We start from the raw sequence: 23455 nt of genomic DNA on the forward strand, positions 1-23455 counted from the left end.
TGAAAACCGAGTCATACAGACTTTCACAAACAAGTGGATACTGCATCATCTTAGGGTGTTAGGTTTGTGACTCTGCCTTCTGATTTATTTTTTATGATATATTGTTATGAAAACCAGTTTCCAGGAATGTGTGGTGCTTAATCCCTTTTTTGTTCTCAGTTTTATTTCTGTTATCTGTAATTTTCCTTTTATCTTTGTATTTTATAGCTGCTTCCAGAACTCACAAATCCAGATGAGCTGCTTTCGTACCTGGATCCTCCTGATTTGCCAAGCAATAGCAATGATGACCTTCTGTCTCTCTTTGAGAACAACTGAAACCATATGTATTCTCCCATCCCTTTCACTTGTTCACACGTGTGTGGCTGCACAGCAAGGAATCTTAGCACTCCTTTTCCACAAGAGAAGAAAAAAAAAAACTCACAACTTGATCCAATGGTGCACTCCCTGCTTTCTTCATCTCAGAACTGCTTTTGTTAGCTTCAAAGACTGCGAAAGTGACGGGAGAAAATAATACAAAAATTAAATAAATGCAGTAATCTCCGAGTCTGCCATGCTACATGTGACAAAGAAGCATAGACAGTTGTGCAGCTATTGGAAACCCCATTTGGTGTTCATCCTTGAGAGAGAGAGTTATGTGATAAACATAGTGTGAAGTATCTTGGCAAAACCGAATCTTGGCAAGGGAAGAAAAGGCAACAAAATGGAACTGTCTTTAATTGACCAGTCTCAGAGTGTCCTTACAATGCTTTGTTCTTCCATTTTTTTGAAACTGTATCTCCTTCTACCCCACCTCTCCTCTGCCCCCCTCCAGCCACAGGTTTGCGTTGGAGTGATTGTCCTGGCCACACACAAAAAGAAAAAAAAAACACATGTAAAGCTCAAAAAAGCACAAATCCTACAGTCAAGTGGCAAAGATAGGGAAGACATACAGGCCTGTTAGAGGGACCCAGCAGTTTAGTTAATGCAACTTCAGTAGCAGAGTCCTGAGAATCTCCAGGCTGCAGCTGTGGGTGTCGGTATTTCTGCAAGCGCAGGGATCTTAACAACCTCTTTGCAGAGGATTCCTCTGGCCAAGCACACATATTGGAAACACCCAGGAAAAATTAAAAAAAAAGAGTTTGCAATGTGTAGGGATTTTTTTGTGGTTTTGGTTTCAAATCAGTACCGTTTCTGGCTGCATTAACATCCAGCTGTAGAGATTGCTGTAACAGATCTTTTTGCCATGTATGCCATCTGTAATGGAAAAGAGAGGGAGGGGGGATGCAAACCAAACTGTTCCTGATTATTACCTACAGCCTTCAGTGCCCCGAGAGTTTGTGTCACTGTCTGTACTGCACAATGCATAGTAAGACAAGCTGGGTTGAAGGCAGCGAGGAAATCATTGCAGGATGGAGGGAGAGTAATATCACCTATCTGCATAATTATTTTTAATAATCAGCTTGAGAAGGGGCATTGACATTGGACAGACATTTTGCAGCTTTATTTTTGTTTTGCTTTGTGTTCTGTTTTTGTGACTGTTACAGATACTTCAGCCTTTTCCTTTTCTCCTCCTTCAGTTTCTTTTTTTAAACTTTGGCTGCTGGAATGAGCTCTTTCTCCTGAAGGACCGGGAGTGGGGAGAATAAGTAACTGTTCAGTAGGTTGCTACTGCCCTCAAGAGACCCTGCTGCCACAATCACTGTCTTGCCCCTGTGATCTGTGCTTCTCGTGTGGTTGCTGCTCCTGCATGAGCTTCATATTGCTTCTGTGCCCATTTCTGTGCTCTTTGTCTCTCTCTCTCTTTCTCTCTCTTATAAATGATGTACAGTAGCTGTGTAAGAAGTGCATGTGTGCCAACTTTGCCCTCGTGGTGCAACATTTCAGCTTTTACCCACTGTACAGTTATTGGTTTTGTTTCTTTTTGTTACTAAAGCAAATTTGACCCTGCTCCTTTTCCTCTTCCCAAATCCAATCAAACACCTTTCGTTTGCTCGCCACGTTTTAAACTGAAGTGCCAGGCAAAATTTTGTTTGTTCCTGTCAGTTTGACTAGATAGCTTCCTAGCCCTCTGTGTTTAGTTTGCAACGCTGTAAATGGCATGCTCTGTGCTTACGACTCTGGATTTGCTTTCCTCACCAAAGTCACATTTGTAAATTCTTTGTGGTTTTTGTTTTATTTTGCTCTTTTTGTTAACGTTTCCCACTACTGCTGTACATGCGTCGTGATATATATATGCTAGTCAGCAGCACCTTGCTGTAGATATTAAAGGAAATGGCGGTTTAGTTCTTTTATTTTCCAGTAGGAGTATTGAATCTGTCAAACGTATTATGTAGAGATGGTCCCACACTTATATTTTTCCTCTTTCAAGTTTTTTTAAGAAAAGCGCTGTTCATTATGCAAAATCAATTATTTTAAGAATTGCTATTGTAAATATCTTTGTGAATATTTTAGTATCGTCTTTGATAATATTCAACATTTTCATGATCTGGTTATACTTTTGCTGGTGTTTTTAAATACCTTGTCTGAAGAAAAAATATGGGTCCTTTTTTAAAACAGAAAATTGAGGGTTCTTTAACAGAATAAGGGAGTTGGGTTTTTGTTTGGTTTTTTTTGCCCCCCCCCCCGTTTTCTTTTTATAAGTTAGCCCAAATTTCATATCCATTTATGTGTGAACAAATTGATAAATCAGGCAGTACCTGGATAGTCAGGGCCCAGCTCTGTCGTGGAAACATAATAATAAGTGATTGCCTTGGGAAAAAGAAAGCCCATCTAACTGACCGGTGTTCATTGGCTGTGGGTGATCGTGAGCTGGTAATGGCAGAGGTTTTGTTTGTTTGCCCAAGTGAGCAAAACGCCGTGGACCAGCTGTCTGACCAGGTAAAGATGCACTAAGGCAAGCAGCACATCTGTAAGGTACCATATTTATGTCACTGTACTGGTTCTTTGGTCTCTGAAACTGGGGCACAGTAACACTTTGGGATGTTGGTGGGTGGGGGAGGGAAACAGTATAGTATATTTTATTCTGCTTAGAAGTGTCTTTTTTCTTATGTAGGCTTGACAACCTGTAGAGGATCTCTGCAGAATATTAAAGATACCTTGGTGTAATACATGGTAATATGGTCGTGGTGTGGTCCTGCTATCACACAATTCCTAGGAAAGATCGTTCTTCAGTTGCGGATACAGATGTGTTTTGTAGCCATTTTACTGTAGTAGTTTCCCCCTGTTTTTTCCTGCATTTTTTATATAGGTATTGAGGTCATTTGCAGGGGTGGCTGATGATAAACTGACTTTGTGCCCTTAGAGTTTGGGGTTTTTTGTTTGGGGGGTAAGTTTCTTAAGCCATAGGTTTGGGAATAAAGATTTCTCACTGTTAGTTGGAACTGGTTGCTCAGATTTTTTTAATTGATTCTGTTTAATGTTCCATTCTCCACTGATTCCTGAGCAGCTAAGTTAGTCACCTGAAATGAATTTTCTCTTAAACACAACATTAGTATTTTAAACCAGGTATGTTAAGGATTGATCTTTTGCTAACTGGTAGTATTTAAAATGTATCATTTAAAAGTACCTGTTGGAAAGCGTAAAGGGAAAAAAACCCCCCATAGATATTAGCAATATGTTTGGAGCAGCGTTGGCATCTGCTTTGTACAGTAATAGATAATTAAAGCGGACAGTTGACATTTTTAACTTACAGAAACGTTTGGTTTCTAAGCAGAACTTAAGAGAGAAAATACAATTTTTACCCATCACCCAAATGTTGGACATTTGAGACAGTTTTAAAACTTGTCTGTCAGCTAAAATCAGGTACTGTATAGTCAGTATGAAAAAGCTTCTAAATGAAAATTTAGTTATTTTTTTATCTGTTCACTGCCATGTTAAAGTTTAGAGAAAAAAACCTAGCAAATAGGGTAATCACAGTCATTTCTTTTAAAGCTTAATTATTATATGAGATTCCAGTAGTATTTTTATTCTTCTTTTTTTGTTTGTTTACTTTTTAATCGTTTCCCTATGGAAGTTCATCTGGGAAAGAACCCACAGAGATCTACAGTTCTGCTGCCAAGACATTACTAATAGGACTGACAGATACACGCCAGTGTCTGCAGCGGAGACTCAAGGGACAGCTGTACATATGTAAATGACAAATAGAGACATGTTAACAGAAATGCATTCATTTTCCTTGGAATGTGCATTGTTTTTATTTCGCAGGAAAATAAAAAGCTTGAAGCTCCATCTTATGTGGAAAATGAATCCTGTTTGTTAGCGTTTGTGGAGTCTCAGCATTTGTTTCACTTTCACTTCTGTAATATACTCTGATCCTTTGTTTTGTTTTGTTTTATCTACATGTAATATTTAGCTTACGTGTACTAGTCTATCACCTGTGTATTTTTAGGGTGCTACAGAAATAATGAAGAAAAATACGGGGATTAAAAAAAATTGTAACCAAATTCATACTTTGTACAATTTTTGATATCACGATCAGAGGGAGAATTAAAAAAAAAAAAAAGTACAATCTGAGGTAACACGCAAAAATGGCCATTGTCTTTGTTTGTACATTGTATGTACAGTACAATGCAATCATTTCATACTTTAAACTGGTCAGAAAAAATAATTGTGATTTTTAGTCTTGCAAAACTGTATGTAGTTAGATGATGTGACAACCTAATATTTATCTAATAAATATGTATTCAGATGAAACCTGTATATTAGGTGTTCATGTGGTTATTTTGTATTTAAAGATCAAATTATTTGACTATTGCTAGACATTTATATACTCTGTTGTAACACTGAAGTATTCTCATTTGCTCATGTTAAATTTTTTTTCCTAAATAAATTTGCAAAATTAAGGTCTGGCTAATTGGCAGCTGCTTTGTAAATTTTCAGTTTCTTTTTGAAACCGCAAACTTCCCCTTTGCCCTCCCTGGTTTGTGTTAATGTGTGAAGTCAGTTCTGCAGGATGTACCTTTTTCAGCGAGCTGGACTTGCTGCAGAAAAGGTAAGGTGTGAACCACCCTAGAAGAGACAGAGAATAACACAAAAGATTATGAATGCAAATTTACTGATAAGCATGGGATCGTGCAGCAGAAAGTCCCTGCTGAGCAAGGTATTGGTGACTTGCTGTTCAGCATGCAGGGCACTGCCTGTCTCCTAAACAAGTAATAATTACTTTGAAATGAAATCTTTATGTGATATGAATAAGAGGAAAGGAGGGCTTCTCTTTGGTGTTGGCATGTGTGGAGGGGTTAAACATGCAGCACCTTTGTTTTAAATTCTCACAAATTTGATATTTTTCTTTCGGTTGGAACCTGTCATTAAAGTGAAATGAGTGACCTTGGAAGATGACTAAAATGAGACAATTTTTTTCTCAATGCATCTCCATCTTAATGTTGAAGCGTTTGGTTTCTAAATGCAGCTTTTGAGTTACAAAGTCTGCTTAATTTATCTACCTGTTCAGCTGTAAGCAGACTAAATCTTGACAGGAGGAATACACACAGGGTCATATCAACAACAGCCATGGCATGCACAGGTCCTGTCCCAGTGGACACCAGTCTCTTTGCATCTGAGAACTTGCTTTAAGGAGGTTTACTAAGCATCTCAGTATTTTTGTATGGCATTTTCTGAACCCAGCTTTGAAATGCATTCAAATACCTAGGAACAACCTAACCTTTTTAGAATATGAGTATCTATGCAAGCATGTATAGCAATTATTCCACACCTGTTGTTGATTGAAATACACACACATATATAAATATATATGTGTGTGTATATATACATATATATATAAAAATCTGGACTAGGGATTTATTTTCTCAAAATTGGGAAAAATCATTTGTTTCTGACTCTCAATTTGTGCCTTCCTTGCTGGCACTACCCATTACAATGGACTTTTCGGATAACATAATAAAATAGTGTACTCAGTAGTGAAACAGAAAAAATATTTCTCCATTCCAGACAATAATTAATAAATATTTTGGGTTTGGTATTCTGTTTTCCTGGACGCTCCCCAGAAGTGTCAGCGAGACATAGTGCAAACTCACTTTGGCACTGTACAGATGGAGGAAAGTACAAAGAGCTCGAGTGATGTCCTAAGCACTGTACATTTTTCAAGCTTACTTTGAAGTCTGAGGAGGCTACAACAATTCTGAAAGTGGAGTTTCTCCCAGATGTCACCTGAGAACCTCAGGACAGGTACAGTGTGTGTATCCAGTTATTCCTGCCATCTCCTGTCCCACATCCTGGCAGTGTGCTCTGTGTGTCGTGAACTCTGCACGTGCTTCCAGACAGCCACCTACACAAGTATCTGTCTGACTTCTGTGGTTTTCCATGTGCTAATCAATTGTTGAACAACTTCAGAACAATCCTATTTCCCTACATTTTTTCTCTTCCTCATCAGTATGGATCTCTGAATTGTGTTGTTTGTGCCCATTGTATTCTGTTGCCATACACTTCGTTGTGCTTTTTACAGGAGTAAGAGACTGAAACCAGTTAGAAACATGGAAGAGGGACCCCCTGTTTCTTTTCCACTTGGACAGTGGGGATGGGAGTCCAGTGCATAGAGCCACTTGCTTTCCTTTAAAGAAGTAATCTAGACAGCATATAAAACAGCTGTACGACTCTTACCTGATGCTATATAGAATTCTTTCACTTGTTATCCTTCTCTGTTTGCTTTTAAGAAATGTATTTTTACGTTTGGGTGCCTAGTCTTATGTTTCTATGTATATTTAACCAGAACCCACTTCTCTTTTATCTGCTTAAATTCCAAGTCTGTACAAGTCTTCCTGTATTGTGAATTTCCAGTTATGAACCTTTCTTTCTTACATTTTGAATTATTACCAGTATGTCACTTTATTACAGTTTTCCACTTTCTGAAATCCTACTGACTCTATGTAGGATATTACTACTAATGTCTGTCATTGTCTCAACACACTATTCAGACTTGTTCTCTCTAAAAAGAACACGGGATTTTTCTTGTATCAGACAGATCACTGAAAGCTTCTGCTGAGATGCCTTGGCTCCATCAGTCTACAGAATTTTCCAGGGGAATATAAAAGTAGTCCACAAGGAACCTAATCAGTTATGCAATTCCATTTATAAAGCAAGCAGACAGCAATTAGGTCATGACTCCTACAGGCACATGGCAGGGCACAGGTGGACTGACTGGTTGGTTTGCTGCGTAGTTCATTTGCATTTCTAGAAACTCCTTGCCTAGATTATAATAATTGGTTTTCTGCTATTGAAGTCGAGCCTTCTGTTAAAATCCTTCTCTTTTGCGGACTAGACGAGATCAAGCTCTTTCCCCTGTTTATTGAATATGTCTGCTTGGTTTGTCCAGTACCTTTCCAAATACTGAACTCACTGTATTTTTTCACAGATCCAGTTACAGTAAAGTCAGCTTCTCCAGAAACATTATTTAACACTTCTAAGTACACTGGTTTCTATACACCCTTTTGGCTTTATTAAACATCCTAAGAGGTAGATATGGGATTATCAGTTATGGTTTTCCCCTAGGTCAGAGTTTTGACCAGTTTCATTTTTAATTGAATCTTTCCAGTTAGTCCACAGCTGTTTTATGATGTCAGTTGTTTTGGATTTTGTTAGACTATTCTGGCACATTTATTTTGTCACCTTGTTCTCATATCAACACATTATTTTAAAAACAGGGACAGGTTGCTAATTTTAATAAATTTTAACTAGTTAAACACCAGAGAAAGCCAAATATTTTTAAAAACATACAAACTGTTGTTAGGATTATATCCTTTCTGTTTTCTTCATTTGGTTTGCAAAAACTATTGAAATTCCCCACATTTATTTAATGAAATTCTGGAGTTGAAGTCTTACTGTGTTTTTAACGCATATTTACATTTATTCAACTTTTTTACGTTTCAAATTTATAATCAGTGCTCACTTCCTTATTTCTGTGTTTCTCAGAATGTACATTCTTAAGATATGCAAAATCAGTGAATTTTGAACTTGCCCATTTACCCATCTGATGAGTTTCCAGTGACTGGTGATAATACCTGGTTCAGAAAGTTATTCAGAATATGTCGCTTCACAGGAAATCCTAACAGTTTCTCTTTCTAAGTTATGAATGATGGTCCCCCTATGGAAAGAAGCATGACTTCCCTGTGGCCACTACCAAACTGATGCCAAAATGTGTTGGAGTGACTGAGTCAGAATTAAAAGTAAAGGAAAACTAGACTCCTGACGCTTCTGAATACTAAGAGAATTTCTTACCCTGCACTTTGAAATATTTGACGAAATGCTTCGTTATCCAAAAATTATGTTTGATTGTAAATGTGAGACACGTTAATTTGCATCTGAAAACTTGTGAGCTCAGTTGGAGGGACATTGTGTATTCAGATGTTGGTCATGTGCAATTATGTCATATAAGTGTGTCATAATGTTCCATGCTAGCTAATGTAGTTGTGCTGTTATATGCTGAAGGTAAGAGATCCTTTCTGTAGAGAAACTGCAACAAAAAAAGCAGAGAGGAATCTGAGAGATTCTGTATCGTGAGGTTGGTTCCAGCAGAGCTGTTCATTACAAAATAACTGGTGGAATTTTTTTAGTCTCGTTACATCTGTGAAGCTTTTAATTTCTAGGTGATTCTTGTTCAAACTTATGCTATCTGACCAATTTTAGCTTTCAGCTCCTGTTGTTAAGTTTTACAATTAAAAAACATGTCTATGATTATTCTTAGAATTAGTTTAGAGCAGACAGGATGATTCATCTTGTACAAGGTACAGAGGCAGCTGTTTACCTCAAGGAGTCATTGTTCAGGTTTGCACACAAGACAAACTCAAGGAAAACCCAAGGCTTTACCAGGCAGCTGATTAAAATAGAGCTCTTGAGAAACAGTACAGAGCAGAAAGGTCATAAAGACATGACAGTGTAAGGAAAATAAGTGTGTAGAAAGCTGACAAGTATTGGGTAGGGGAAAAGATTAGAAAAAGGGACCAAAATTGAACAAAAGACACATGAGAAAATAATTTTAAAGAATCAAGTACTGTAGTGGGGATGGAGAATGAAAAATACACAGTTGGAAATCTGGAGTGCTGCTGGTGATCTGCTGCGTGGGACCACAGGTCCCACATGGCCCTGGGCCTCTTGTGAACATTGCAACCATTTCCCACTTGAGTTGCAAGTAAAATTAACTTGTAAAATTAATTTTTTACATCTCAGCCTAGAATATCTTATTACCACCCTGTCAGTCTTAAAAGGCTAAATGCATGATGCTCTTCCCTTTCTTTCCCCTGTTTGCATTCAGGGATGACAGGAAGTGGCTGGTGCACCTCTGGTTTTGCTTTGATCAGTTATATATTTGTTGCATCACAGAAACAAGACCTGGTCAATGGAGTCACACAGCGAGAGAAAAGATGAGGCACGGCAGGAGCTGGTAGTGGTGAGAGAACACATGTAGGTTTCCATGCAAGTGGGTGTTGCAACAGCCTCTTGGGATGGACAGGAAGGCAATGCAGTGCTGTCTTCCACTCCCCGGGAAGGAGCTCCTGAGAGTCTCCTTTAATGAGTAGTTCCTGTGTAATTCCGTTTTCAGTAAGATCATCCCAAGCTCCAAGCTCATCTTACTCATACAAGATGAAGTAGCATGACTAATCAATTCTAAAAGTATTTCTGATACTTGTTACCTTATTACTTGTTCCTCAGACCAGAAGTGGTAAATAAACTGAACTGATCCCTGTAAATTTCAAGTTCTGTTACAACTGACATTTCTGTGGTTTAGAAGGTAGAAGAGTTCCCATAACTTTTGCTGTATCTTAATACTGTTTCATAAGTATGCAGAGTATCTCCCCGCCCACCCACAGGCAAACCACCTATCCACATCCTGGAGCTTTGTGAGGCCACTGGGAGTAAGAGCTGCATTTTAAATGTCCTACATGCTTCGCCAGGCTGTTGTGATCTATCTGCAAGTAGCTGTAGTTGTGTATGGATGAACTTCTGGGAAGCTGCAGGCAGCTGCAAGGTACCCTGGGTGCTGTGTAAAGGCACTGTGTAATCTGACATATTAGCAGTGAGCTTCCATGCATTATGCAGGGAGATGGAGTAATGAATTCCAGGCAAGCGATGTCACTCAGAACTTCTGAAACGAAAATGCTAATCACAGCTGTAAAGAGCCTGAGTGGATTGAGGTTTTTCTTGTATGACTATTTGCAGGTAATTAGTATGAAGTCATGAGGGGAAACTCCTCCTTTATGTACAATGTGTGCTGGTGAGAAGGTTCACGTAGTGAGCTGAGTTACTACAAGTTCCTAAGAGGAAACCTTGATCAGGGGAAATATTTGTTAGCGTTTTTTCTTTATATCTGTAAGTGTACCTGTGTGGCTACTCTGTGCCCTCTGAGCTCTTGTACAGTTTAATTCCACACTGCAATCACTTAGTAAAATGGAAAGGTCTTTCACCATCTCCACCACTCTAGTCCCCATTCATAAATAAATGCATATCATAGATACAGATCACAGAGATACTTTCCATGTCTTAACTCATCTTCTAGCTTAGTCAAACCTTGAAGAAAAAATTAGGCTGAGTCTTTTGAAGTGCAGCACAACCAGGCTCTGCAGGTGAGAGGTGGGAATGCCCACTGCAAATTTCTGCTCTCCTCACTTAAAATCAAGCTGAGTACCTGTCTGACCTCTCCCTCAGCTAACAGTCCAGATTAGCAGAGTCCTTGAGATAACCATGTCCCAGATGTGCAAGGGTTCTTATAATGAATGTTAAAATCGATACCATGGGAATTCCCTGTATCACAGTATCAAGTGATGTTCCTGTGAAATGCACTTTCCTGTGAAATAGGTTGCTGCAGCCTATATTTGACTTTTTATTTGCATGGTCCAATCATACAGCCCCATGAAGAGCATATCAAAGTGCACCACAGACAAAGGTGAGTTCCATGGAATTCCACTCTTGCAGTTGGTAGGTTGCAAAATGTGATCTTGCCGCAGCTGCCAAGATAAATCCAACAGCAGCAATTGAAGATTTTAACCTACATTCCTGTGTCATAAACAAGTAGGCACACAGTCAGAGTCAGGAAGACATATCACCTTTTTACCAGTGTAGTGTCTGTCTGCTGGGGTAGCACCGTTTCAAGACCCTTGAAATCAAAATTCTCAAATTTAGGTCATCTTTCAAGCATTTATTCTTTCTGTTTCTTTAGAAGAGCCACTTAACCACTGTTGTTGTTTCCTGTCCATGTTGGCACAATGGTGGTAATATTTACTCAGTTACTCAATAGTCTTGTTTACAAAGACTTTTAAGTTGTAAATAATCTATCAGTATGAAGTTCTGTAATTGCATCATTTAAGGTTCTTTTTCCTGGGCAGAAATTTCTCTGCTATAACGCAAGAAGGGTCCTTTCACAGGTGTGTTTCTAAAAATATCTATTTAGAAACTAATTTCAAAAGGGTCCTCCTTGTTTATCCATCTGTAACTTCTATATCATTTTCTGAGATGAGGGGAGAGAGTATGATGAAATCTGTAGGGCAGGTACCCATCTCCCTGACAGCTCTGCTGAAGCACCTTATCTTGGCTTTTGTCTGTGCAACCACACTCTGTTGCCTATCTAATCTAGTGCAGGGTGTGCTCGTTTTCCAGCCAAATGTACTTATCTCCTAGCCACATGTTGCAGAATTTCAACAATGAACATATCTTCAAATGGCTATGTTCTAAGGTTCCCTAAAATAATCTGTTTACTGAGCTAACTCTAAGCCTCACTCAGCAGTGATATAGTGGTCTTTGACAGTTTTGGAGACCTTTTTCTGTCCTCCTTGGAAAGTGACCTCTGTAACTCACAAGTTCCTAGTCAAACTGTCTGCATGAGTTTTAATTCATCTGACTCTGCAGGAGTAGGCCATAACAAGTGATTTAGTAGCTTTATTGCCAAAGCCTAAAGATAATAATTCAGTCCATATTCTCAAATAAAAAAATCACCACTGTGAAAGAGAGTTGTTTTACCTTCTCATCAAGTCTGCAAGTGAGGAAAACTGCATTGTTTGTTCTACCAAAGACATCTGTGAACTCTTACAAAACAGTTCAAAGCTGTTCTGCCTGTGTTTCCCTAGTGTGAAACAAGATGGTATTTTCTTTTGCTCATCTTTTGTCTTGTTTATTAAATAATAAATCCTTCAGGGCCAGAACTGTCTGTTGTTACAAGTATGCACAGAACACCTAACTTTGATTTGGGCTTCTAGTGGCTACTGCAATGAAAACATTAAAAAAGAGGGTGAGGTTTTTTTATGGTCAGTAGAGAAAGTCCAAAAAAGGACTTGAAGCTGAGAGTATATGACAAAATAAGTAGAAAATTCATAGTGATTTAGCTACTATTGAAAAAAAAATCACCTTTAGATTATTAGTAAAGGTATAGAAAATACCAGCATGGCACTATATGTACAAAGTAAGTAATTGTTCATCCTTATCTTGGATACTTGGTAGCAAAAAAATCCATAAAAGTGGAACAGCTTGGAGAAGGCCAATAAAGATGATCCCAAAGACATGGAAGAGGTTTCTTTTAAATAATAACTGAGTTGGCTGTGACTTTCCAGTCTTGAAATGACTGAGAGGAGAAGAGCTGTAGGTCTCTATGACACAGATAGACACCAATCAACTTGCCTCCTCCAACACAAGTAGGGTACAGGTAGATGAAGGTAACAGGAGCAGTATTCAAAACAAACAAATTCTTGATGCTCTGGTCAGCAGGCCTGTGGAAGGGCAGCTTCCAGTTCATTGCCAAGGAACTACTGATGCTAACAGTTAAGATAGGTCCAATGAGTGGATAAGTACACAGGAGAGAAAAAAAAGGTTACTACGTACCAAAGTCACATCCAGCTTGGGAAGTCCTCTGGAATGAAAGCAGTAGGAGATCGAAAACATACTGGCCTATAATACACCCCTCCCCTGTTTTCACTCTTCCTTAGTCATTCATTCCTTTGAGCATTCAGGACAAGATGAACCTTTTGACGTAACTTAATATGGTTCTGTAGTTACAAAGCACGATACCTGCTATGGTCATCCCTACAGCATCGGCAGTTCAGGGGTGTGATCTGTGGGTCTCTCTGGAGTGTGTGCCTGAAAAACGGTGTTCATCTAGGATTTCTCACTTGTTTGTAATTGCATGTTGTAGTTCTGCCCTGGTCTTTGTAGTCAGGGTAGTGCCTTGACGGATAGCTTTCTATCATTTCAGTGAATGTCACTGATGAAGGTACTTTTAGCTGCTTGACACAAAGAATTTAGGTGAGATTGAAAGTTTACTGTTCCTCACATAGGGGCTGTCTTTGTATGAATCTGTCATATTGTATTGCATGGCTGCATTACTCCAACCTTCATTAGAATAATGTATATTATTACAAGGAATGTATATTAATACAAGGAATGTATATTAATACAAGGAATGTATATTAATACAAGGAATGTGAAAATAACTATTAGAATAACCCTTGATTTTCTTTTTTTTTTTTTTTTATAAAAGACATTCTGTGACAGTACAAATTCGAAAAACTTTTGGAAGTACTTATATATGAAATCAGGATGGGAACTGGAGAAGGTTTGGAAGTAATATCTGAACGTGACTGAAATGTGTACTAAGTATTTTCATCTCAGTTACTCAGTTAGGAAAAGTTTAAATGATAGGTGTTGTTATTTTCATATAAAAACTATAACAATATTTCACTATAAACTATAGTGAAACTATAGTAAGATGGACTGCTGTTACTCTCTTTTGTAATCCCTCGGGCAAGTTTCCCACCAAAGCCAAGGCTGGGCTATGGACCGATGCCGTGGCACCCCGGGGGTCTGCGGTGCCGAGGTGACTCAGGAGCGCCCGCATGTCCCGACGCGTGTCGGTGCCGCAGCTCCGGGATGCTGCCGGTGAGTAACGCGGCACGGGCAGCCCGTGACTCCCGGTTATCCCAAACCCATGACGGCCGCACGGCCTTCCCCGCCAAGGTGCTCCGCGGACAAGCCCAAAGGCGCTGCGTGTGAAATTACGGAACTTTAGATAAACTTCGCCGTCCCTGTTAATCCCTGGGGCGAGGGGCTGTGAGGAAACGTGCAAAACAACAACAACCACAACCACAAAACCACCCAAACCAAACCAAGCAAACAAAACCCAAATAAACAAAAAAAGAAGAAACACAAGCAGACAAACCGAGCCCGCTCGGCCGAGCCCGCTCCGCTGTCCCGCAGCGCCCCTGCCCCTCTCGCCCTGCGCGGCCGCCAGCGGGCGCTGCGGCGCCGCGGCGGAGCCCATAAAGGCCGCGGGGCAGGGCCGGGTGTCCGTGTGTCGGTGTCCGTCTGTCCCTGTGTCAGTGTCTGTCGCCTGCCCGCGGGATGCTGGCGCTGAGCGCCGCCCGCCGCCTGCTTCGCCCGCCCGGGGACCTGCTGCCGCCGCCGGGGCTCGCCTGCATGTGGGCGGCCGGCGCCCGCGGCTGCAGCGGGGCCGGCGCCGGGCCGCCGAACCCGGTGGTGTACCTGGACGTGGGCGCCGACAACCAGCCGCTGGGACGCGTGGTGCTGGAGGTAGGGGCGCGGGGCTGCAGCTCGCCCGGGGCACCGCTGCCCGCCGAGCAGAGGGCGGCCGGGCCCCGGGCATGGCGGCCGCGGAGCCGCAAGGTCAGGGCGGGCAGGGCCGGGGCCGCGGGGGGGGCGGGACAGGGACCCGGGGATGGCGGGACTCGCCCGCTCGTGGGAGCTGCTGCCCGGCGGAGCTGCTGCCCGGCCGCCCTCGGGGCTCCGCTCCCGGGGAGAGAGGGAGGCGGGACGGTCCCTCCAGGCGGGAGGGGCAGAGCTCGGACCGGGGCTGGTGTGGTGGGGAGCATCGGAGGAAGAAGATTTTAAACCATTGAGTCTGAGCTGAAATAGTGGAGAAGGATAAGCCTGCTGCTGTCCTGTACCGCTGGCTCGAGAGGAGCGAGCGGGGTCCCAGCGGGCACTGGAGGTCCCCGCCTTTGGCTGCTTTTGGGGCAGCCGGCTCCTGGAGCCCTTCCATCGCGCCTCCAGCCTCGTCCTCTTTCTCCATGGTGCTCGTTGTTTGATTTTTTTGGTTGTCAGTTTGCTGAGGCGCTGCCTCCTTGGGCTTCCCGCTCCACGTGGAGGGAGAGGTTGGCGCGGCGCTGTTGGGATGAGCAGCAGGCTCAACAGCCAGGTCGCAGCTGGTTCCATCCGTAAAAATCCAGTCTCTGAAGTACTCTGTAAAGAAGTACTTTGTACTCTGTACGTGTGAAGAAGGCCTGAACGGGAACACCGCAGTACACTCTGCTCTTAAAAGCATTATAATAAGCGCCATGTGGTGCACCCTGTGTCCTTAGGGCCGGGTACCTGCCTCAGGTAAATGCACTGAGTATGGGAAGGAGTGAGGGCTGCTCTCCAGAACCATGCACTGTAGAGGAAATTAAGCTCTTCCCAGTGCTCCCCTGCTGAGGGAATTCAGTGTGGCCTTTTACCTCCAGCACCTTCTTTGGGTCTATTCATAGAGATTTTTTTTTTTTTTTTAAATTAGTCATAAGAGTTCTCTCTAAAAGGGGTTCATTTGAGACTAGAGCCCAGTTTATTTTTATTCATTCAAAGTTGCAGCATGTAAATTAATTGGACTCTCCCAGCTCGTGTGCTCTCAGGAGGTATTGTTTCAGGGAGTCACAGGTAAAAATGTTGTTGTGCAAGTACCTTATTCATCAGTGAGATATAGTAAATATCTGGATGGTATTATAAAAAATAACATGTGTTTCTGTATTTCTTGCAGCAGCATTTAATTTCCATGTTAAATATTTTTACTGTGCCCAGTTGACAGAAAATCTGAATGCGTTGCAGCATTGCCTTGAATCTTTGGCTAAGTTGTGGTTAGATTCAGTTGCAAATTATAGCAATCTGAGGAGGGTTTCCTAGGGAAGGAACATTAAATTCTTGCCACAGCCATACTGTTTCTATGCATTATTTCACAGTTGTATCTGCTGCTGGCTACTGTCAGAATGTGCAGCTGGGTAAAACTTTGGCCTGACTGGTATGGCCACTTTTATATCCCTTTTTAGGATTAGTAAAAAGATCATTATTAATTCAAATCAGAAGTTTTTGTAGGTTACAATGTCTGTGTAAGTTCATGAGTAGATTTTCATATACAGTTTCTGCTCTGCCTCTTTTGCAAATTTCAGCAGCTGACTGTGCTGGGCAGACTTTGGTATCTCCAGCTGTATCCAAACTGGCTTTGATCTTTGGGGTCCATCATAAAGATTTGTCTTTAGTTTTTGCTAAAATACCATGTTGACCAATGAAATCATTAGGCACTGCTCAAAGTGTTCTTCATTAACTGGCTGAAAGTTGCATTGAGGGGATATATTTAGCATTACTAGCCAAATGCTTGGGAAGTTTTAAGGTATTCATGTAATTTTGGTGGCTTGTGATTTCAGATAGCTCGTCACTTTGGGAAGAGGGTTAGTTGTACCAGGCTCCCATGTAGAAGTTTTTCTATGTGCGTATGATAAAGCTGACTTATGAATTTGTTGGTTTATTTTTCTTTAACAGCTGAAAGCCGATGTGGTTCCAAAGACAGCAGGTAAGGCAGCATCTCCAAAATTTCATACTTAACTATTTAATTTTTAGATTGTGATTTGCAGGAACAAGAATGTTCTTTTATCCTTCAGAACTATTTCCATCTTCATTTTTTAATCAAGAAATATGACAGGAAGTGCTAGTGGGGAGTTGGAATTCGTTATTCTTGGAAATAGTTTCATTTTGTGATTTGCACTGAGGTAATACAGTTCATATATCGGGTTATCAGTGGTGAATATATATGGTAAAAAACACACTAGTTTGCTTTAAAATCAAACCCCAGAGCAAGTGGGGAAGGGTAAATCAAAGGGGGAGTGGTCTCTTTTAGCATTTCCAAAGAGCATATGGGGTTTTGTTTTCCTGGTCACTAGCTAATTAGTGCATTTATGTCACAAAGTTTTCACGGTTTATCACGTTTCCTTCCTCAGCTGCTGATTTAGTCGTTCTGAAAAAAACTTGATATATTTCTTTCAGTTTGTAGTAGATGAATGTCCTTGAAAAAAAGGTGTCATCCTCACAATTGCTATAGAGAACAGAGGCATAAAAGTCGGAAAATGAAACCTTTGACTCCAGGCAAAGGTGGGGGAGGTCAGGGTATTGGAGTTAAGATATAACAGTAAAATAAAAGGGAGATGGGATGGAAAAGGATTGTGTTTGTACTCTGTTCTGAAGCTAAATAAGCTTTGTTTTCTTAGCTTTATAACAGAGATTTTTTTAAAGTATCATAATAACTAATAAATCAATAATACTTTAAAGATACAGTAAAATTTTTGAAGCATATAAACTTGAGACATAGTTAGTCTAGGTGTGTTTAATTGTATTGCCATATATGATGCAGAATATAATACTTTATGCTTTGTTTTCACAGAAAACTTTAGAGCACTTTGTACTGGTGAAAAAGGTTTTGGGTATAAAGGATCCACTTTTCACAGAGTGATTCCTTCATTTATGTGCCAGGTAATTTTTTTTCCTTTTGCTATTAAATTTATTTGTATGTTATTTGTATATTTTAGAAACAGACTTGTAGTAACATTTGAAATGGCTCTGCTCTAGCTTTTGCTAACTACACAATAAAGAAGTGACAGTGTGACTTCCATTTCTGATATTTTTGCAGTGGCTGTTGTTTTGTACAAATAAATGTAAATTATGTGTAGACTGTAAAAAAAAAATTCTGGGTAGAATGACAATCAACTTAGTGTTCTAAGGGAGCTAAGAAAACAATGTGTCCATTCGTTATTCCAAGTAGAATAATCTTTTCACAATAGAGAATGTGTTTTAAATGTTTGGTTTTTTTTTTTAATGTCTCTCTAATATGGAGGGGAGGTCAGCTGGGGTCGATTTTTTGGGATGACCCATTTGAGATGGAATTTGCTTCGGTTTAAAGGATGAATCTTTTGCAATTCTGGATAAGATTCCATGTGCATTGACAATTTTTTCTTGAACAGCACCAACAAAAATAACAACAAACCTTTCTTAAAGCCTTTTTATGTACTGTGCTTGGCAGATGAGCAGGATTCAGCTGCTGTAGTGCACTGGAATGTGTGATTCCTGGTGGTCCTCTCTTCCCTTAGAAAAAGCTACATTTCAACATTACATTGTTGAATAGCTTTGTAAAAATATCCAGCATGAAGGTCGTAGTAAGCATGCTTTATCTATTAATTGATGACTGTGATGGTCTCCCATCCTTAATTATTTTTTAAAACAAAAAATATATCTGTTGAAACAAGAGGCCCTGATTGTATGACCTATTTCTCAGAAGAGAAGGGGGACAGCTGTGCTGTAAAGGACCTATTTTCTTGCTTTTTAAATGCAAATTAAGGTTTTGTGATACTGACAAAGGGGGACAGAGTTTAGAAGTCTTTCTGAGATCAGAAATACATAAATATGAAAAAAAAAAAGTAGAAATCCTACTTTGAGTTCTGCCACTAATTTGTGAAGTTCTGTGTAAGTGTTCTCTTTGCTTTGTCCCCACAAATGGACCCGGAATGAGGATACTAGATGGTTGATTCCTTGGTGTGGTGAGATGATGCATGGATGTTTAGGAATTACTCAGAGGTCATTGCTGAAGTGGAAATGCTGTCATAGGTTTCAACAATTTTCAAGTGAGAGAAGGCAGTAGAGACCTTTCCACTTGTTGAGACGGAGTGTTAATATGATTCAGGCAATTGGTATGGCCTAATTGAAGGCCATCATATCCGGAACCCGGCAGTTTGGATGTCTCCACGTGCCATGCAGAACATAGTTCTGGGACTGCGTAGGAGTGGCTGTAGCACGACCTGTAATAGATTACTCAAGATGAGGATGGGACGATGAATGTCACGTGCAATACCTGCTGGGTATGAGTTCTCTGACGACATGGGTGGTGTCACTCCTGGGAGAGGAGATGGCAGGTTGCTGGAACCAGTTTAGGAGCTACCTCTGCGAGTCACTGTTGCTGGGTTTTTTGTTTGAACTGGTTTTTTGTGTCTAACCTAAGACAGGTATCTGTCATCTATTCTGGCAAGCAGCCTGTAGCTGGGAGAAGTTTAAAATAGTCTAGGTGTGACACTTAAACAACAAAACCTAGAAATAGCAAACAGTAATAATGGAGATCCTGATCAGTATTCATACATGTTGGAAGAAAGGAAGGAGAACAAAAGAGTTCTGTGATCTTGCTTATGGTAGTGAACCTTGGGTGATTTGGTTTTCAGGCCTTTGAGGTGTTTCTTAAAATTACTGTTGTTTGTTGCATCACATTTGGGAGAGAGGCTTTTCCCCCCTACTTTTTGCCTGATTCTATCTTCAGCTAGTTAAATGGTTTTAAATTGAGTGGCCATACTCTTAACTGGAAGGAAATTTGCTGTTGTTGTGACTTCTAAATTAGAGCGTGTATATTTTCAGTAGCATCACTTTCAATGTAAAATAATCCATGTGTGCTTGTAGAGTTAATGACCATTTCTGTTTCAGGGTGGTGACTTCACAAATCATAATGGAACCGGTGGAAAATCCATTTATGGCAGTAGATTTCCAGATGAAAATTTCATACTGAAACACGTAGGACCTGGTAAATAAACATGTTCTTTCTGCTTTCTGATGACTATAACCTATAATGAAGCATTGTTTATGAAGACGTGCTTTAAAAAATAAGGTTTTTTAGGTTTGTGAGGCACTTGGTAATTGAAGAAGCATCAAGGAGGTTTAACAGTGTGTTGTTCCTGCCATGTTCTTATTTGTGTAGACTGTTGTACAAATAGATGTCAGCCCATACTGGGCTTACAAATTTTGCAAAGGTGAAATTACTGCTTTTATTTTCTTCTTTTGTAAGTCATAGACTTCACTTTTTACTTAGATGCAGGAGTAAAACAAAGACATCTGGGATTTCTTATTTACTAGGTAACACGGGCACGTCCTTTTAAGCTCAAATTAAAGCCAGAAAAGTAAAGGAAAGACCATACAGAGAAACATCTGATCTAATTCTGTGGTCTCTCTTTTTGGCATTGTTACTTCCTCATCCCAGGAGACTACTGCTGCTGTTGAAGCACAGTAGAGCTTATCTGGTGTTAGTCATGTTCAGGACACGTACAACCAATTACATTGCTAACACTCTTGCTGTGGAATAAAGGGAGACTGGGCAGGAGGGAATAGAATAGTGAAAGGCAAGAAGTTGGCATTAGAAATCATTTGGAGGCAATGTGAGATCACCACATCTTCTGTCTGTCCAGCCTTAGTCTAAAGGTGCAGTGGCAGTTTGTCTTCTCTGGTGCAAACTTGTTACACCAATCTAATAATCTGCTTCTGTTGTCTTAGGTGTTCTTTCAATGGCCAATGCAGGACCCAATACAAATGGATCCCAGTTCTTCATTTGCACTGCAAAAACTGACTGGTAGGTTCTCAGCCCTGCAGATTAGCCTCCTGAAGTGATGCCTGAATCTGGAGAGTTTGGGGGTTTTTTTGTTTGTTTGTGGATTGATGGGTTTTTCTTGTTTGGTTTGGTTTTATTTCCAAATTACTTGACTCCAATGGAAATAAATTATTTTGTGCTAGTTGAAGGAGGAAGGGCTATGAGAGTCAGAAGGCCACTATCCCTCAAAGTGCTTCTGAAGTCCAGAGCTAAAAGTATGTCCTGTCACTTGTAGAGCAGTTGTACCTTTGCCATAGAGTCAATCAGCGGGTGAGAGCTGTGAAGAACTGCTAACACCTCTTCACAAAGCTTGGTTTAGTCAGTCTTTGTGCTGTTTTAAGTAAAACTGCCCTTGTGTATTTGTTTTGCAGGCTAGATGGAAAACACGTTGTTTTTGGGCACGTAAAGGAAGGAATGGATGTCGTGAAAAAAATTGAGAGTTTTGGTTCCAAGAGTGGAAAGCCCTCCAAAAAGATTGTCATTACTGACTGTGGCCAGCTGTCCTAACGTTTTGCCCTACCCTTCATGACGTCGATGCTGTGAAAAATGAATCATAAAAACACCCAAACATTTCTGATCTCATAAGTAGCACCTGTGGAACCATGTTTTCTATTTAACTTGGTCCAACTTTTATACTTGTTTTGAATAATACTGATTAAAAGCATAAAACAATAAGTGAAGCATGTTTTAACTGCACTACTGTGGTAGTCACACTGATTTGGTAGAGTTCCACTGTGTTTTGCAAGAAGTGGTATGATCACCCAAAGTGTCTTAGATTGCAATGTTGATACTCTTCTTAGTATTTGGATGTTTCAGGTCTTAGAATTGGTGGTGGAGCTGACAGCTAAGTGTTCTGTAGTTGGGAGTTAGATATAAATTGAGAAATGCCATGTTGCCTTTGGTGCTAATAAATGCTTATTCTGTTGTTCATCTTATCATTTTGAAACAATACTACTAACATGCTCTCAAGGCTGTCTGCAAAAAGACTGTTAGATAATTTCTTTCTGTGTCTCAGTTTAAGTCTATCCAGTAGATTTAATGAGCGATTATGGGGTTTTTTTAATTAGTTCTGGTTTAATGTTTTTCTTTCCTAATAGTCCCAGACCATTTTTTCAAACTGAACTCTACCTTACCTGCTTCAGTGGAGCAATTTGACTTCTGGGTTAAGTAAGTTGCTTCAGGTTGAGTTAGGCTGCTCCTGGAGCTCTACCTGCCAATGAGACCTCAGTCGAGCCAAAGGATCTCAGGACATTTTTATTATGCAACAGTGAACTTGAAGTGCAGTTCTGTTTTGGGATCTGGTTCTGTGAAGAATACAGCTCAGTTCTCAATGTATGGCCTACTTTTGCACTTGTGAGCTTGCTTGAGTGAGAAATAGGTTTGATTGTTCTTTTGTTGTGTTGATCCTACGAAGTCAGCCCACCTTGGGTATTACTTGAATTATAATTTCTTCTCATGTATCATTGTCAGAAGTCAAAATTGATCACAAGAGAATCACAAGGCCTAATCAGTGCAGCAAAATCATTCTTGTTGGGGTTGATGCATGAGAAGGAAAGAATTCAGTTGATCAGCTAAACACATTTCGTTTGTATAAACTAGTATGTATGTTTTATGTGGTGTGCTGGAGCAGCAACAAATGTTGGAACCTCACAACATAACCTTTAGAATCACTAAGGCTCTAAGATATTAATGATTGTGAGAATAATCAAATGATTGTTTTGTGCAATAATATCGTTACTTAAGAGAAAAATAAAATGTGATGGCTTTCTTCAAGTGTGAATTTATTTTCATTGCAATATGATAATATGTGGGTTTGAAACTATTTTGTACTGGATTTTTTTTCCACTGAGGGCTGCATTCATGTGTGTGCAAGGTATCAGAATGTAATTTTGCAAAAAATGGAATTGAAAAGCTTTTTCACTCTACCTGCTTCATCTTTCTTTGTAGTATTTTTTAAAAATTAATTTGTGCTGGTTTGGCTTATTTCACTTGGATACAGTAATGTTTTGGTTGTTCTCTTAATTTGTATATGAAAATTAATCAAATACAGTTCTGCCACAAAAAGAAAAGTCTGGTCCTTTCTTGAAAGCAGGAGTGTGAGAAGCTGAAACCTGTTGTGTTTACCTGGGCTGTTCTATTCTGTCCACTTTATGATGGGTCTGATCTCGTGGTATTCAGCAGCTGTGCTATGGTTCTGATACAGCCAGCAAGAAATGGGGTAATGGTGCATTGCTTTGCCTCCCACTGCTGAGTCTAAAATATCTATCTGGTATATGGATAGTGTTCAGGTCATGAAACTGTTCTCTTGTCTGGTGTATTAGTTTGCAGAGATAATGGGGAAAACGAAAATTTACTTGTTCTTTTTTTTTTTTTAATTTACGATTCCTTTTTTGAAAAGTTGGTAGTTCCAGCTTTTTCCTGGACAATCAAATTAGATTCTCAAGATGTTCCTTCCTTGTTGTGTGATCAGAGGTGACATTAAAACTCTAGCATCTTTCTGTGTATTAGCAGTATTTGTAGATTGGAAAGCCCAAGATGCTTTCCAATTTGTAGATTGGAAGATGCTTTGCCACAAACATGCCCATTTTCTCGGAACTGTGTATTAAGCCTTAAATAAGTAATAGCGTTATACACATTATATTGGTGGCTGTGGGGTTTGGGGACTTTGTTTGTTGGTGCTTTTTTGGTTGGTTGGTTGGTGGTTCTATTTGTAGGTGGGGTTTTTGTTGTTTTGTTTGCATTTTTTTTAAATATGCCTGTGGCTTTTAGAGGTTCATTTATGCCCTGACTTCTGAAATATAAAAGCCAAAATTTTCCATTAAGGCTTGCAATCTTGACTAGGGGTATTAAGACATACAAATCACTGTGATTATTAACACTGGTTGCAGTGTCTCAATGGGACTAGCTTTGGTTTTGGAATATGAGGCCTCTGCATACTTCCCCCTGCCAGAAGGAGGTCTTGGCTACCCGAGTACTTAGAGCAGTGTAATTAGAGGCTTAAAGTTTTGACAAATTAAAGAGATAAATATCTTTAAAGTTTTCTCTTTTAAAGTG

At 40.0% G+C, this 23455-nt stretch overlaps 2 protein-coding genes across 9 annotated transcripts in view; both read left to right on the top strand.

Moving 5' to 3' along the window:
• The window catches only part of ZMIZ1 (zinc finger MIZ-type containing 1), a 348375-nt gene extending 343555 nt beyond the window's left edge, over positions 1-4820 (top strand). For all 7 annotated transcript variants that reach the window (XM_032695347.1, XM_032695349.1, XM_032695346.1 and 4 more), the window contains one exon: positions 208-4820. In XM_032695347.1, coding sequence (XP_032551238.1) covers positions 208-315 — 108 coding nt within the window. In that variant the 3' untranslated portion in view covers positions 316-4820. The remainder of the gene's footprint in view (positions 1-207) is intronic.
• On the top strand, positions 353-22465 carry PPIF (peptidylprolyl isomerase F). Of its 2 annotated transcripts, XM_032695354.1 has the most exons (7): positions 353-358; positions 9882-9887; positions 16502-16525; positions 17390-17478; positions 19468-19564; positions 20308-20383; positions 20773-22465. In XM_032695354.1, exons 4-7 carry the CDS (start codon positions 17470-17472, stop codon positions 20906-20908), a joined length of 318 nt encoding a protein of 105 aa, XP_032551245.1. In that variant the 5' UTR covers positions 353-358; positions 9882-9887; positions 16502-16525; positions 17390-17469; the 3' UTR covers positions 20909-22465. The 2 variants fall into 2 exon arrangements, with proteins under 2 accessions (XP_032551245.1, XP_032551244.1); XM_032695353.1 differs by lacking the exons at positions 353-358; positions 9882-9887 and adding an exon at positions 14226-14499 and having other exon boundaries at positions 16495-16525.
• Positions 22466-23455: the final 990 nt, after the last annotated feature.

This window comes from Chiroxiphia lanceolata, chromosome 8 (assembly GCF_009829145.1).
Source record: "Chiroxiphia lanceolata isolate bChiLan1 chromosome 8, bChiLan1.pri, whole genome shotgun sequence".
NCBI lineage: Eukaryota > Metazoa > Chordata > Aves > Passeriformes > Pipridae > Chiroxiphia > Chiroxiphia lanceolata.

Coding starts and splice junctions, on each gene's coding strand:
- PPIF (XM_032695353.1), top strand. CDS start 14,311: ATGCTGGCGCTGAGCGCCGCCCGCCGCCTGCTTCGCCCGCCCGGGGAC. Junction 14,500..16,494: donor TGGGACGCGTGGTGCTGGAG/GTAGGGGCGCGG, acceptor TTTCTTTAACAG/CTGAAAGCCGATGTGGTTCC. Junction 16,526..17,389: donor TGTGGTTCCAAAGACAGCAG/GTAAGGCAGCAT, acceptor TTGTTTTCACAG/AAAACTTTAGAGCACTTTGT.